Below are 16,934 nucleotides of genomic sequence, written 5' to 3' on the forward strand. Positions count from 1 at the left end.
ATGGAGTACATCGAGATGAAATACTACATTTAGTAAAGAATTATAAGCCAAATAAAATAAAAACATCTGCCCTGAAGATAAGGATAGTGCTGACAGATCAACTTCCAGTTAATTGTGCGCCGCGACGTCTCCCCCCCCCCACACACACGCAGAGCAGCGGGAAATTGATAAACAGATTTCGGAATGGTTAGATAAACAAAGGATATGCCTTTATTCATTTTTTGCAGCAATTCCACTTTTTGTTTAATGGACTTTGAAACATACTTTTGCTTTGTAGATCCTTTACATATTAGTAAATAGGAAAGTTCAAGCTTACTTTTATAAAATTGCTCTAACAGTCTTCAAAAAATAATAAGTCAGATCCAATTCGAAGATTAAGGAACAACGCAATCTGCAACATTAACTGAATTAGATAATTTTAGCTTAGCTTATACCATCTGTTATACATTAAACACGCATTCGTAAACGTATTTTAGCGCACACGCATATTCGCAGCCGTAAAGGTCTTACGTGCATCTTATGCACAGTCCGGATTATGGGTGTCTGAATTAACGACTTTTGACTGTAGTAACAAAATGTGAAAACTTATGTTAATAGCATATTAAAAGCATTATGTAGAACTGGATTGGGATTAAAGTCACTGAATTAAACAAGATAAATATTTGTGAATGTGAAAAGTTTAAGTAAATTCCGTATACAGACTGATGAAGCTTTTTCGATAAATTTTGCAGATGAAAAGTCAAAACTGCCATTAAATTTCCAACTATGATTAACTATATTGAAAATGAGTTTATTTCTTCTTTTTGCACATGAGATTAATATTCCTCGAAGCAAAACTGTAATGCTCTTTTAGTTTGGCCAATATATCTCAAACTGCATTGACAAGATATGCAGTAAATTCTCCAAGAATTAAATTTAGAAATGGAATCTTTAAGAATCGAACAATGGATTTTATTGACAGGCGAGAAAATGACTTGAAAATTGAACTTCTGGAGAATCAGGGGAATTTTATAACTGTTAGAAAGATAAAATGGAAGAAAAGCAAAAATATTAATATTATGTCTAATGATGTCTACTTTGATAACTAGATGAAATTTTTATTTTATTTTTTTCTTTGATGACCAAATGAAAATTAAGGATTTATGAATAACCACAAAAGAAAATTCTCTGCCATTGGCAACTGATTTAAAAAAAAATGAGTTCATTAGAAGGATTTGACATGATTTAGCATGGGGAAGCAAACAAACAGGAAAGAGTTTACAATAACTTTTTATTATCCTACTCCCATCTTTCGCATTTCTGCCATTAGTCAACGAGCAGCCCAATAAAATGACGAGAATGTAAAAAAGCAAGGATCAAAATTAGCCTTGATGGACTTACCTAAACACAAGATATTCCGTTTCTTATCCATAGCTGCATCAACATATAAGGATATTCTGCTAATTTTCATTTTATTGTGTATAATTCTTTTAATATTACACAAAGGTAAAGGGGAATCAGGTTGGGCCATAAATGACCCGACCTTGACAAGTCTTAGCTGCCTGCTTATTTTCAAAAATCTCCAATAGCCAAATAGCTTGGAATTCAAAGAACAATGCTCTTTCTGTTCTACCTTAGCTCAAAAAGTTTCATATTACAAGAAACAAGCTTGTCATTTTCATTATAGGTAAAATTGGTAAGACAAAATAGCAGTTTGTGAATTGATGGAAAACAAAATATTTTGATCTAGGCTATTTTTTAATTTAACAGTTGCATATTTTGTAGCTGCTATCTCTTTATCAAAATTGTTGCATTACTTCCCAACAGGACAGTTAATACTAAAATTACTTGAATATATTCTAGTACTGAAATTTTTTTATCGCACCTTCCCCTGAATCATCTATGTAAACCGGGAACCGCTTGTCTTTTTCAACTAGATTCATAACAGTCCTCTGGCACCTTTCACGTAAAGGCTCCAAATCTGTCTGTAATCCCATAGCAACAATAGGAGTTGATTTTGCACCACCAGTGATCAGTCGCAACATGTTGCTTTGGAAAATATCCAGCTTGTTTCTAACAGAATCTGAGACAGTAATGGAAACTTCATTACCATACTTGACAACAGAATGCACGTAACTTTCATAGGCTGTACACAAAACATCTTGGGTCAAACCCCAAGTAATACCAGCCCGACATTTCAATAGTTTAAATCTCAAATGTCCTCGATCAATAGCTGTATGTATTTGCTTTTTTCCAGGATAATTTTGGGTCTAGATGAATGCCCAATTAAACAGAATCATACATTCTATTTAGATTATTATAATGAAGATGAATGTCTTAGTATTTAGTACTAAGGAAAGGTAGTTTTTCAGTATTTACCACCATATCATTTTCATGAGTCCAGGTGTTAAGAACATTTAAGGCACTCTCTAGGCCAAAAAAGTCGGATCTGGTAGCACTCATCACCATATCATCAACGAATAACAAGATATTAATGCCTGGAATAAATATATAAATATTGTCAATTAAATTGTTTATCATAACATAGAATAGGACTCAGTTATGCTCCCTAAGGTAAACTTAGTTTAGTTTGTTGATAACCCAACACATTTTGACCATATTTAACATTTATAAATACACTTTTAATCCATTTATATAAGTTGCCAGAAATGACACAGGAAATCAGTATTTTAAGCAATCCAGCTCTCCAAATTTTATCAACAGCATTTTTGAAATCTACAAATATAGCAAGGGTACTTTGCTTTCTCTTAAGGCCATTCTTTATTGCTTAAAATAAACGGACAATTTGTTCAGCAACACATCTATGTCTTCTATGAGCTATAATCATCTGGGGAAAAGATACATCTTATATCTGGATAGGTTTTTCACTTCACAGTCACTTGCATTAGGTTTACGTGACACAACTAAATGTTTATTGCAAAATCATGAAAATGAGGAAAGATCTGCCAAAAAGCATTTCCACAAAACAATGTAGAGACGATGTGTAGTGAAAGTATGAATCTGTTTGCATTTAAAGATCAAGAAGGAAGGAAATATTGCTTTTAACTACAATACATAAATGCCAACTAGAAGATTATGGTAAGCAAAATTACAAAACGCGAGAAAGTATTAAGAAATCAAGCTGTATGTTGCAGTATAGTAAAAATATAGGAGGTGTGGATAATAGTGATGCAGTCACTACTCATTATCCATCTTACAGAAAATCTTTCAGATGATATAAATAATTATTTTTCGGGCTCCTCGACATTACGATGTGTAATGCTCATGTTTTATATGATGTAAAAAATGGTACAAAAAACACCATTACTTCAGTTTTGATTAAAAGTAATCTAACAAATTAGGGAGAGGGTCATATCAAGAAGAGAATGTAAATTTCAGGCATTAGCTGCATTGATGCCATTTTGCCTTGAATTTGAATGTATGTTTTAAAATTCCTCATTATCATTATCATGACAACTGCAAAAGTTATACTTATTTTTTTAATTCATGAAGCATAAAGGTAAATCTATTTCTGTACTGTTTTTAAAAAATTCAGTTAATTGGAATAAAAGTGTTTTTGGCCAGACAAAAGCAAAATTAGGCATAGTGAGTGAGCACCCACTGTCCTACGAAGACATCGGGGAATTATAGCTCTCTGTCTCATAGTGACAGGCTAGAAGATATGGCTGTTGTCTGAAAAGGGTTAACTAGGACTTTAATTCCAATCCAGTTCTTCCTAATACTTTTAAAATGTTATTAAGTTTTGACATTTTGTTACTATTTCAGTGGACAGATAGCACCTACCTTCTTGTTTACTTTACTCTTTTGCTTTGGCATAAATGCAGCTCCCTTCTTTGCAGAATTTCTTTTCTCCTGATGATGAGGGACCTGCACCTGATTGTATTCAAAATTAATAGTCTCTTGTTTAAAATATATACCAATCAGAAGGTTGTTGCTTTGCCTAATTTTATGTTTTTCTTTGACGTGTTTCTCTTCTTTCTTGATCGACAAACATTTCAAATGAATGCATATGTGAAAGTGAAATCTGCAAATTATTTTGATGCCTAAGCATTTAAATATTACTTTATTAGACATAAAAAAAGTGTTTTTTTTTTTTTTTTTTTTTTTTTTTTTTTTTTTTTTTTTTTTTTTAAGGCTAGTCTGTAACATTAAATCTTAACAAATGCCGACCAAAACAAATGTGTAGAAAATGCTGACCTGGCATCAACTGGCTGTATGTAGATTTCATGGTTTTTCCTTTATATAGCATAAATATAAGCCAGTTTCTGTTTATAGGAAAACTGTGTATTACTAGAAAGAAAAGAAGAAGATTCTAGAAAGATTCATTTTTAACATTTCACAGATTATTTAAAATCTCATTATCTTTCAGCTTGAGGGGAAAAATGAATTTTTAATTATCCTGTGGGGGGAATTCTTTTTTCCTTTCATCTACATTTCAGAGTGTGAGAATTGCTATTGTTTGAAACAGATATGAAAATTCCTTCTCATGCATATCTAATATGTTAAAAATGTTTGAAATTCTGCCATAACAAAAATTACACATTTATTTTAAAATATGAATGTGTTCTTGGCCTCTTGGTTTAAGAAATTCAAGTCTTTAAAAATCTTCCTTTATTATTCTAACATAATAGTGCATAACATAGTTTATTGTAGTTTTCATGTGTGTGCACAGAAGTGTTTGAGGAGATCTGAGGTGGAATAAGAGGTTGTTGTACATGTGGGCAATAAGAACATATTTCATAATTTTATTAATTTCAAAACTTTTAAAATAAACCCTTAAACAATTAATTAGTTATGCTAACATCAGTATGGACATTAAAAATGAAATTTATGTGTTTGTTATTCATTATCAAGCAAATATTTGAATATTTTCAAACTTCTGAATACAAAAAGGAGGAAGGATTATGAGGAGGATCATTATACAAGCATGCTTACAAGATCTTCACCCATTACGTTAGTTGACTGGCCACACATGCCAGTCCCTGTTTTATATTATATAGGGTTACCATAATATTTTTTGTTCAAACCAGGACATTACTTACAACAAAAAATGAAACCTATTAGGTTAAGTACCTATAATTGAAAAATCTAAATCTAAAACCTAAAATAACAACAGAGTGAAAAGAAATTTAGAATAGTTATAGGAAGAAACTATATCAATAGTATGAACTATTTTTAAAAATTCTTAAAAGCGCTGTTAATATTTCATTTTGTCAGCACAATCACAAACGTTTTTCAAAAATGAATAATCTTTTTTTTAATCCATCAGTAAACATAAAATTTCTCTTTATAATTTTAACTCACAATTTGAATTGAACATGCTGCAACAATGATGTGACTAGTGTAAGTTTCAGTGCTACCAACATTGATTGAAATAAAATATCTGGATTTTATAGCTTTTGTAAATTCTATTGGATCTACATGCTTTTCTAAATTCTGTAAAAAATATGTTGAATAAAAGATCTAAATTCATTAAGCCATATGCTGTAATTTTTTTTGGGGGGGGGCATCTAGACAACATTAAAAGTACTTAGATCTATGCGCAAATATTTAGATTGACAAAGTGAGCGTAACAGAGATGTTTTAATTTCTGTTTTGCCCCAAAGATGCACTGTTTTTACTTTTTGTATATTCAGTGCTTTTAAAATTTCGCTAAATAACTGGGACAAACTGGATGGAGCACAAGGATCACTTCATCAAACCAGAATTGATAAGCTTACATATATGTGCATTTAGTATTTTTACTCCATGAAGACATGCAAAGTATGCAGTAGCAGGAATTTTTGCATGCTTTTTAGTTTTATTGCTTACAATAAATATTCTGAGAAATCTTTAGTCATTATCAGTCTATTTACAAATTTTGTGTCGCACTTTAGCTTAGAATTTAATGCTGTGCAAGTGTAATAAATACATCAAAATTTCAAGATGTATCCATTGAGGTGCATAAAGACAAAATTCAAATGGGATGGATCCATATTTTCATGGGATGGAATAAGAAGAAAACAGCTAAGCCAGTAAAGTATTCACATTGTAAATAAATAGGAGTTATTATTTTCAAAATAATAATAATAATAATCTCTTGTAACAAAAAAGTTGTAACTGTCTTTTGTTTCTTGGCTGCTTTTTCCCTAAATTGAACATTTCCGATCTTGCAGCAAAAATATCATTCACAAACAATTAATTTGGTAAACAACAATTCATAAAATGATGGATGCAGGAATAAATAATACTTTTTGAAAATAATTGTTATGTGAATGATATATGAATTTTTTTAGTATATTATTGTTTATAGAGTAGGGTAGAGAACAGACTCAAAGAGGCCAGTAATAGAAAAACCTTGAGGTTAGAAAACAATCAGTTAGACAGTCTCCATATGGAAACTGAAGAATTTCCACTTAAATTATTCACACAGGTCCAGTAAAAAATTGTTATAAGCCCATTATATTACGTTCCATGCTGGAAAAAAAAATCATCACTAAAATTAATCAAAAAAGTACTTTTAATTTGGTGTCTATTTCAAATAAAATAAGGTTAATTTCAAGGACACACGCCCTTTTTCAGGAGCAAAAATAGGAGGGGCAACAACCATTTTATCTTGACAGCAATCGATGGAACAAGGCAAAAATAAATATAGCACCATCTGTTAAGGAAACTTAGAAAACTAAAGCATTAGAATTGTGAAAGTGTTAGGAAGAACTGGATTGGAAAATTAAGAAGATAATTTTTTAATGAACATCAGAAGTTTCAAAAAAAGTTCATTCACTGAAGAAATTTTACAGATAACTTTCACAAAACCAAAGTCAAAATTGTGATTAGGTATTAAGATATTATTAGTTATTGAAAGTTTATTTATTTCTCCTTTTTGAATATAAGAATCGTATTCTGCGAGATAAAATTTTAACACTCTTAGTTTGGCCGATGTAGTAGTGAGCCACATTTACAAGATATACCATAAAGTTCCTAAGAAGTAAAATCAGAGATGGGATCAAGCAACAGATTATACTAATAGGTGAGAAAATGAGGGTTGAACTTATTATATTTTACACTTTTATATTGGTGTGTTTCTCTTCCAATGTGATTACCACTTTAGTTTTAAAATAATGATAATATTGTACTCACTATTTTTTAGACGATTTATTTTATACATAAGTGACAAGATGTAATTTACATTTGGTAGTAATTGGCTACACAATGTTTTATTTTTTTACCGCATATTGTTGCTCCCCCCTCCCATAGAATAATTGGTACTATTCCGTTTTGAGGATCATAAAAAAAAATTGCAGCAAAATTGTATGCGCAAAATCACCAAATCTAGCAAACAGCGTGCCCATTTAACAGTGCGCCAAATGAACATGCAAGCTGATTTCAGATTGCATAAGTTTATATAGTTCTGTATTTCTTAAGATGCCATTGAAATACTAGTTTAATTTTTAAATCCTTTTTTGATATCCTATGGATTTAACAATTTGGGAATTGCCCATGTTGAAAAGTCTGCAGTAGAATTTTGGGTAAACTGCAGAATCACCCCTGCTTGACACATTTTTAAGAATTGCACATACTCGGTATCCATGTATACATTGACCTATTTTCACTTTTAAAAAAAAAATCTCAGAATTGCACAAAAATGGCACTACGCACACCCTTGACTTTATCTATGTACACATCGACCTATTTTCACTTAAAAAGTAAAAGAAAATTGACAAAAATCCAGTTGTTTTTACCCATGGAAAAAGCGGCAAACAAATAAATGGGCAATTCTGCACTTTACCGAGAATTTTTTCAAAGAAAAAGAATTCATTATAGAAAATTATGTTTGAACAACCAACAAGATGAAATTATGCTTTAGCGATGCAGGCATCCATTCAGTTATGTTTAGCTATTTTATATAAATTATAATAATGATCTGAAATAGTTACAGTCAAAAGTCGTTAATCCGGACTTGTCGGGACTTCGGCTATTCCGGATTATAGATCATCAGTTTAAATCTGGTAAGATGGCATGCAGAAATTATAAAATTAAAAACATGAAACCGTAATTTATGAAATAAAGAACAATTATGATCTTTAGGGTATTACAATTAAAAAAAAAAAAAAAAGCCTAATATTTATTTGTTTACTTTATTAAACATTTCTTTCAATGTAAGTTGTTTAAGTTGCTTTGTTTTATGTGATAATACTTTCTCTTTAATTCTATAAACAGACATAATTTCTTATTCAGTTACAAAGTTCTGCTGTTCAAGTCATAATTGCTGTGTCGAGAATACCGACTAATTTGTCAATTTAAGGAATTATAAGCCAAATAAAATGAAAACATCTGCCCTGAAGATAAGGGTAGTGCTGACAGATCAACTTCCAATTCATTGCTCCCCTCCCCCCGGCCGCAGAGCAGCGTGAAATTGATAAACAGATTTCGGATTTCAGAACATACTTTCGCTTTGTAGATCCTTTACATATTAGTAAATATATATTGGAAATTCTATTTGACATAATCGAAAGTTCAAGCTTACTTTTATAAAATTGCTCTAACAGTCTGCAAAAAATAATAAGTCGGATCCAATTCGAAGATTAAGGAACAACGCAATCTGCAACATTAACTGAATTAGATAATTTTAGCTTAGCTTATACCGTCTGTTATATATTAAACGCGCATGCGTAAACGTATTATGCGCACACGCATATTCGCAGCCGTAAAGGTCTTACGCAACGCATGCGCAGAAAGTTTGTAGCTTTGAGGTCCGAATTAACGACTTTTGACTGTATTTACTTTTATTCTTCCATTCAGTCATGTTTAGCCTTTTTTATATAAATTATAATAATAAAAAAGTATTATATGAAATTAAACTTTCATCTAAATTAAAACAATAATCTTAGTTACTTGCTATTATACGTCCTTTCTTGCCTTAGGGTTGCCGCAATTATTTTTGGCAGCACTGGCATTAACAATAGTTTGCCGATTTTTGAGGGCCCTCAAAACCAAATAATTTTGTATTTAATAAACTACTAGAAAGTGAAACAAAACTGTGCAACTTCTTTTACAGGAATTAGTTTTTATACATAACTTAGCATAGGAATAATACAGTGAGATTATTATGTTAATTTATTTATTTTCATTTGCAGTGGAATTAATTTTTTCTCTTCTCTCATTTAGGTCCCAAGCAAGAAAGGTTGCAAGACTTTTTGAGTAAACTTTTAGACCCAAGTAACGACTTGCCTAAAACTCGTGCTATGCCCCAGACTCGTCTTTTTAACTTAGAAGAAAAATATCGTGCTGCACTGAACTTGGCAATAAAATCGGGAGAGTACGAAGCATCACAGGTGGCAAAGTGAAGGCCAGTTTCTGACTAGCAGGTTAAAAAAGAAAAAGTTGAAAAAGCTTCCAGCTTGGAGGATGGTATCCTCATTTGCCTTGCATCCAAAAGCAGAGAAAGTGCTTTTTCTGTTTTTATAATACACTTTAAGAGCCACCATGTAACTTAAATCATTCACATTGTTAAAACTTGCTGATATTGTGATACATCTTTCCAACTTGCGGTCGAAAATTGTTGCTGGTTTGAAACTGAAAGTTATGTGTTAAATATTCAAACTGCTGAATGCTTGTTGTGAGTGCAGGGACAGATTTAAAAAAAAAAGTTGGTCAAATGAAACTATTTTGGTTACTAAGTCAAATCATATAAGAATGTCGCACTCTACTCAGGGTGCTATATTTAATTTCAAGATTTTAACTGTGATTTTTGTTAAAGGAATGTGATACATACAAACTCATTAGTATCATAATTGCAAAATAGAATTGAGTGAAATCATTTTAGAATGGATGAGTATAACCTAAAGGCTACCCCGTGAATTTGTTCTGCCTTGTATATAAGTGTTTTGTTCAGCAGGATGGATGTTATCGCTCAAAAAGTGGCACTTGCAGACTTCCATTGTTTCAGATTGGTTTCCTGTGCGAATAATTAGTTTTGTAGTTTTTATGAAAAGGGAAGAAATAGTGAAAATTATATGCCTGTTATGGCTTCACTGATATCACTTATGAAACCGGGCATAGTTATTTTGTTTCATAATATATTTATTCGGCCTTAAAAGAAAATTCTGGCGGTTTTTATTTTCAATTGTTGTGAACTTATAATCCCGTAAATATTTTTGCAGATTTATATTTTTATTATTTAAGCATTTATTTATAAATGTTTTATACAAAAATAAATGACAATTATGTGTAGAAGAGTTCTTTTATGGCATCTCTTAGGAAAGAGTAGACTACAAAAATAACTGATAGTCATTAAAAAAATAACTAATTTTATTTTAAATAAATATTTTTCATTTATGAAGTTAAATATTTTGGAAAAATGTATTTTGTATTTTAAGTACTAATTGAAATAATTTTTATACACCGTTTAAGTAACAATAAAAATATCATTTATACCAATAATAAAACAATTTTTTTGTCGTATATGAAAACCTAAAGAATTATAAGTGCATTTGAATAATGCATTGAATTATTTATTATCATCATTTTTAAGCATCATTATATACAATTTATTATATTTTTCAAGCATATTAAATCAGATGCTTTAGTATTTTCCTTACTTAAAAGGATATATTTTGATTTCACTTCTGTTATAAATCAAAATTTAATATAAATAAATGAATTGCTTGAATATATTACTTATAAGAATTAAAGAAATTAAGTAAGTTGTTAGCATTCTCAGAATCTGTTTATCTGGATGAAGGCATATCTAAGTTACATTCAGTGACAGCAGTTTTGAAATAAAGAGTAATAGTAATCTTTGTAAAATAAGATTGAAACTAATAAATTTAATCTTTATTAGAACAGAATATTATTAATATCAGGATTTGGCACTTTTCAGCATATCTCAAAATGTACTAGATGTTCTGTTCAGACACAAAAAATAATTGTTCTAATTAAAACAATTAAATAGTTGTTGAATCATACCACAGTGCATAGATAAATGTTTGGATCAGGAATATTTTGAATAATCTAAAGTGAAACAAGTTGTGTTATGCTCACATTAGTTTTAAAATACTGATTGTGATAAATTTGTGTATGAAATTATATTAGTCCAGTTTGTTACCTTATCTTTTAAAGTATTAAAATACTGAACTTAAAATGCATTTAGCTGATTTGAAATGATTCCTAGTCATTTTATGCTTAAATGCCAAAGCTTTTTCTTCTTTTTCTCCAGTGGGGAGTTTGTTACTTAGATGCAAATTCTAAAGCAGTAGTAAAGCAAAAAAAAAAAAAAAAAAAAATTTTTTTTTTAAAGTTTGTTGAGTTTAACTTTTTACTCATCTCTTCCATATATTTTTATTTGTAGGTAAATAGAAAAAGAATATATTGATCGACTAGGAAAAGTTTCATTAAGCTAAAATCTGTGGGGAAGAAAAAATTAAATATTTCCCTTTTCCCACTCATGCAGGGAAAATTCAAAAATTCATTTTGAATATATGTATATAATATTTATAAAAATAAATTCTTTTAAATTTAATATAATAGTATGCTTTTGTTTTCTTGTTCTTTCTGTACATAAAATGGTGTCTACACAAAAGAACAAAAACAATTACATTATTTGGTCTTCTGAGGTGTCTAAATGGAAAGTAAAAAGAAAAATATGAGAACAATAAAGTATTTTTTTATTTCTGTTTCTTGGTCAATATATTTATGCTAGCACTCACATTACCCATATATTTTTACAACATAGTAAACAGTCGTACCTAGGGTATTGCATTGCTTGGGAACAATCAAAGATTTCATGCCCCCTTCTGTTTGCTTAGAATGAAAAATATTTGATTCTAAAGTATCGTAACATCAGTTTGACTCCTCCTGGATGCTGTGCCCAGAGACAGATTCTCCCTTGTAACTATGCCTAACTGATTATAAATCCCACTTATACCAATAAAAAATGCATTGTATTTTCTGTTTATAAAATGCAACTCCCCCAATTTCTTCCAGTAGCTATTTTGTAAAGAAGTCTTTACAAATAGCAATATATATAAAAAAAGACAGTTACTGAATTAAAGGAAAATTTATAGCTATTAATTTTGAAATATGAAAAACTGGGTGATTTTAACAAAGAAGACTGGGTTTTCCCACTGCATGGGATGTTCTTTCAAAAAAAGTCAATCTTAGGTTCACTGTATTATACACGATTTAGGTTACGAAACTACTTCTAATACATAGCTGCCATTCTTTAATGAGAAACCGGGAGTTTTTGTGCTCATGCCATTTTCAAAACTCCAAGTTGGCTTAAATTCACAATGTAATTTATGATTCAAGTTATTGAACTAATATATGATTCTGATGTAAAATTGATAAATATATAATTAAAGATTTTAAATTTTATGTTCTTTCATTAATATCACTTTATAAGGGACAACTTGCATTTTTATTACTCAAATTTTAAATGGTTTCCTACATAACAGTTCTTAAAAATAACATAATTGAAATGAATCTTAACAAAAATTTTAGTTAAAGAAATATAAGTACTAAAAATTACTACAGCTTTCATTTTAATTAAGATCTTTTTTTCTTTTTTAAACCTAATTTTTAAAGGTACAGAGCTTTGTTATGTATTTATACGATAAGAAATAAATGAGGAGAATATTATAATAAGAATTGAAATTAATGAATTTTTAATCATCTACATAATCAGCAGTCTCAAATTGGTGGCCCTTGAAGCACACTTCAATTATGTTTTTGTTATAAGTACGGTGTTTAAAGAGTTATTTGAAGTCTATTAAACATGAATATGACTAGCACATTATATTAAATCTGAAAATGGAACTCATTAATATTACACTGTGATATAAATCTTATTCAAAGATACAGATCAGATTAACTTTTATTCACAATTATTGAAAAATAAGTTCATATTAGAAAAGAAAAAGCAACAACCAGTGCTAATATTCGTAAATTTGCAGGACTACTTTTGAAGGTTTAAATATAGAACCACCTTCTATACTTAAGCCTTCGAAATTAGTCCTACAAATTTAATGAATACGCTCAAATCTCTTTTTGAGTGTATTAAGCTGGTTCTTGCTCTTTTAACTCCTCTAATAATCCTATTGCTATCCAGTGTGTTATTTTAATTCAAATATAGTAACATCAGTTACGATTTTTTAGAAACTAAGAATAATTGCTTCATTTGGGATTTATATGTGAACAGTTTATTTATTTTCTAATTTAATGGTTGAAAATTTTTAAAAAAGAACTCTATTGACTAACTAACATTTACAATCTCTGATGATAATTTCTACCTAAGACTATAATATCAGAATTAAAACACCATGTGCAATAAGAAATTATAATAAACATGTATTTTTATTTTCAAATTAAAATTTAATAAATAAGAGAAAGAAACTAGGTCCGAATTATTTATTCTCAAGTTTTGCCCCACCTGGAATATTTTCTCTTAAAAATTTTTATAATTCGTTTTATTTTAAATTAAATTTATTTAATGTTTAATTAAACATATTAGAACAATTTTAAATGTCATTCAGGAAGTTAAATACTAGCAATGTATTTTAAATAACAAAGTGTAACCAGCAAAAGTGCCTTCAAACCAAAAAAATAAATTTGGATTTTTTCTTTGTGATATTATTATGTATGCATGTTTAAATAAATATTTAGTAAGTGGAAAGTAAAAATATATTTACATTTTTTTTTATTTTGTTAAGTAAAATTTTTCATAAAAAAATTTGAAAATACCATATTAGAGTACTCTGTTTTCTCACAATATAGTCCACAAGCAATTATATGTTTGGATTTGCGAGGGAAGAGAAACAAAATATGAGAACAATAAAGTATTTTTCTTTTTAATTCTGCTTTCTGGTCAATATATTTATACCAGTATTCACATATCCACACATTTTTACAACATAGTGGATCACATTTGACAATAAAAAGTGCTTTGTAAGAATACTAGACAGCAAATCTTTATATCTGATTTATTTACAAAATGCAGCAATCCTCACTATATTTGAGTAAGATTTATGACCTTGGTATAAAAATAGCAATCAGATAACTTTATATAAAGGAGTTTGTCTGTACAGATTAGAATATCTCTTTAAAAATAATTTTATATAACCAATTTCAAAATTTAATTAAAATAATTTAGAATTAAATAATCACTCATATAATTTTCATAGATTTAAAATTTTACTCTGGTTAAAAATTTATACAATAAAAATCCAAAATCTAATTTTTTTTTAACTTCACTTTCTAAGAAAGCAGAATAAAAACTTATCACAAATGAAAATTTCAGTAAAGCATGAGATTGCCATTCTGCTCACATTTTATAAAAGAAAAATTGAGCATTTAAAGAAAAACTAAAAACATTCTTCAATCATACTTAATACCAAAAGTATAAATACTAAAATCTACATATTATTACTACAAGATTTGTACATAGCAAATGACTAAAGACTATTTACACCTTTAAAACATTTTTACACCTTTTCTCCTCCACCAATGACAAACTATAACATGTCCAGCTGCCAATATGCTTGCATAATTACAAAATAGCTGAACAGTATTTCAGCATTTTGTAAACGATTCTTGCATGTGTCAGTTTTCATACAAATTCTTTATATGTCACATAATAAACATAATGTAAGACACTGTTAAAATTTAGTTCTAACATTAACAGATAAAATTTAGTGACCTTATCCTGAATTATATTTTAAGAGAGTAAATTTAACACAGGAATAATGCACTCAACAAACTTTTTCCAACAACTTCTGGTAATACTTCTAAAATACATATCAATTTTCATCTATAACAGTATTCAGTATATACATACACATGTATGGTGTACTCTTAAAAATTGATATAACATTATTGTTCTTCAATGTTTTAGTAGACTAACAAAGTACTAATATACTTCAAATAGATTATATAATATAACAAAAGAATTTTTAAAATATTAACAAGTGTTGTAACAATCTGATTAACTTTCTAACATTTTTATATAACTTAAATTTTAAGATTCTAAGTGCTTTAACCATTTTGATTTAAAAAGCAAAAAATCTAATTCAGAATTTAAAAAATTACATAAGAGTCTTTAAGGAAGCTTTAAAAGAATGCTCGAGAAATGAATTTCGCAGTATGCAGTTTGAATAACAAATTTCACCATCTTAATGTATGTATATAAATTTATTTCCCATATGATAATTTATAGAAGTGATAATGTTTAGCAAAACAAAAAAAAAATTAAAAGTTTAAAAAATTTAGCAAGCATAAAATATTTATCATTTTAGAAAAATTTATATAAATGTTAATTTACATGATTGATAATGTTTAAAAATTTTAGCATGCACAAAAAATCGTATTTCAGAAAAAAAAAAATTCCTTTAATTATGAAAATGTTGCAGAGGATTTTGAATTATTTCTCATATAAAAACACAAACATGCTGAAAAATTATATTTCTATTAAACATTCTGAAAATGAACCCAGTATTCGGATCTATTTCAAAAACAAACAGAATGTAATACCTGAATGCAAATGCAATTTTTATAAATATTACATAAACTTTTATATTTTAAAATATGTACAAATTATTTTAAGTAGAATTACTTATTTTTAAAATTAAATTGGATTTAAAAAATATGAAAAATACTCAGAATAATTTAACAATTTACTCAGACAGTTAAAAACGTGTTTGAAACTTTTACTCATAATTAAATATAATCCTCCATATGTCAGTCAAATGCAACACACAGGGTCTTGTATTATCTAAAAATATGTGACCTCCCCCCCCATTTCAAAATGTTTATATTCAATATCCTTCCAAAGGATAATTCATATTCGTCATTTACAAGAGCTACAAATTCAAGCTCAAACTTATAAAATATCCTTTATAAGGACATCTCAGCTCTGCATTGTTGGAGGATGCAAGTGCAAGAAAAATACTAAAAAGTTAAGAGATCCTATTCCACTGAAAATAGCAATTACTTTCTCTCAATATTCATTAACTCTTCTTTAGAAGAAAATAAGGGTTCATAAAACGAAAGATGATGCTTTTTATATGACTAGTTTTGCACCAGCATTCCAAAAAAAAAAAAAAAAAAATATGTGCACCACTTTGTTTTTGCAGAGCTGATGAAAATAATCTGTACATGAATAAAACTGTATTTCATCAGCTCTGTCCATTACTATTCACAATCTCTCCATGCTTCTCTTGATTTGATCCTAGTGGACAAGTGTTTTTGATTCCATCAGATGATGGAGCTGGAGGGGTGAGTGCTGGACGAGGTTTGTTATTTGTCACCACTGGACCAGGTGCCAAAAACTGCTGAGAGCATGCACTTGCACGGGGTGTACTATCTGAGAACACTTCTGACCTTGTATTGAGTGTTGACATGTTACTATTATTACTATTAATAGAAACTGAGCCACTTGTAACCCCACTTGTTATTGTTGGTGTTGTTGGAGGCTGTGGAGTTCCAACATTCTGAGCCATTAGCTTCTGACGAACTTCTCTGATTTTCAACTGTAAAGTGTTTTTTGTGGGAAATGCTTCTTGGTGCACATGTTGAAACTGTGCAGTTGCCTGAGCTGCAATTAAAATACAGAAAAATATAAGATCAGTTCTTGCTTTTTTTTTTTTTTTTTTTTTTTTTTTTTTTTTTTTTTTTTTTTTCCCCCTCCCAACTAGCATATTATATTTGCTAAGAAAATAAACACTAATTATTTCAGAGAAAAATATCTAGTATTTTATACTGAAATTAACTATTCAAAGACACACTTATATTAATTTTTATAATTATTAAGATTTTTCTCGGAAAAAAGAAGATGGAAACATAAAAATGGTTACATTTATATATAACAAAATTTAGTTCATATTTATTTAAATAAGCTTTTACTAAACATTGTCTTTAACAATAAATAAAACCACTTTTCTTTTTCAGTAATGCAAGCTATA

At 28.9% G+C, this 16,934-nt stretch overlaps 2 protein-coding genes across 5 annotated transcripts in view; one reads left to right on the forward strand and one right to left on the reverse strand.

Annotated features, from left to right (window-relative positions):
• Positions 1–11,654, forward strand: part of LOC118191108 (ubiquitin carboxyl-terminal hydrolase 25-like) — a 159,402-nt gene extending 147,748 nt beyond the window's left edge. For all 4 annotated transcript variants that reach the window (XM_085814212.1, XM_085814214.1, XM_085814215.1 and 1 more), the window contains exon 22: positions 9,148–11,654. In XM_085814212.1, the coding sequence (XP_085670338.1) occupies positions 9,148–9,326 (179 nt within the window). In that variant the 3' untranslated portion in view covers positions 9,327–11,654. The remainder of the gene's footprint in view (positions 1–9,147) is intronic.
• Positions 11,655–13,799: 2,145 nt separating this feature from the next.
• Positions 13,800–16,934, reverse strand: part of LOC118195585 (protein capicua homolog) — a 122,311-nt gene continuing 119,176 nt past the window's right edge. The window contains exon 20 of the mRNA XM_085814210.1: positions 13,800–16,567. Within this exon, the coding sequence (XP_085670336.1) occupies positions 16,149–16,567 (419 nt within the window). The 3' untranslated portion in view covers positions 13,800–16,148. The remainder of the gene's footprint in view (positions 16,568–16,934) is intronic.

Source organism: Stegodyphus dumicola, chromosome 3 (assembly GCF_044657685.1).
Source record: "Stegodyphus dumicola isolate Sdum_Otavi_A_Nest chromosome 3, ASM4465768v1".
NCBI lineage: Eukaryota > Metazoa > Arthropoda > Arachnida > Araneae > Eresidae > Stegodyphus > Stegodyphus dumicola.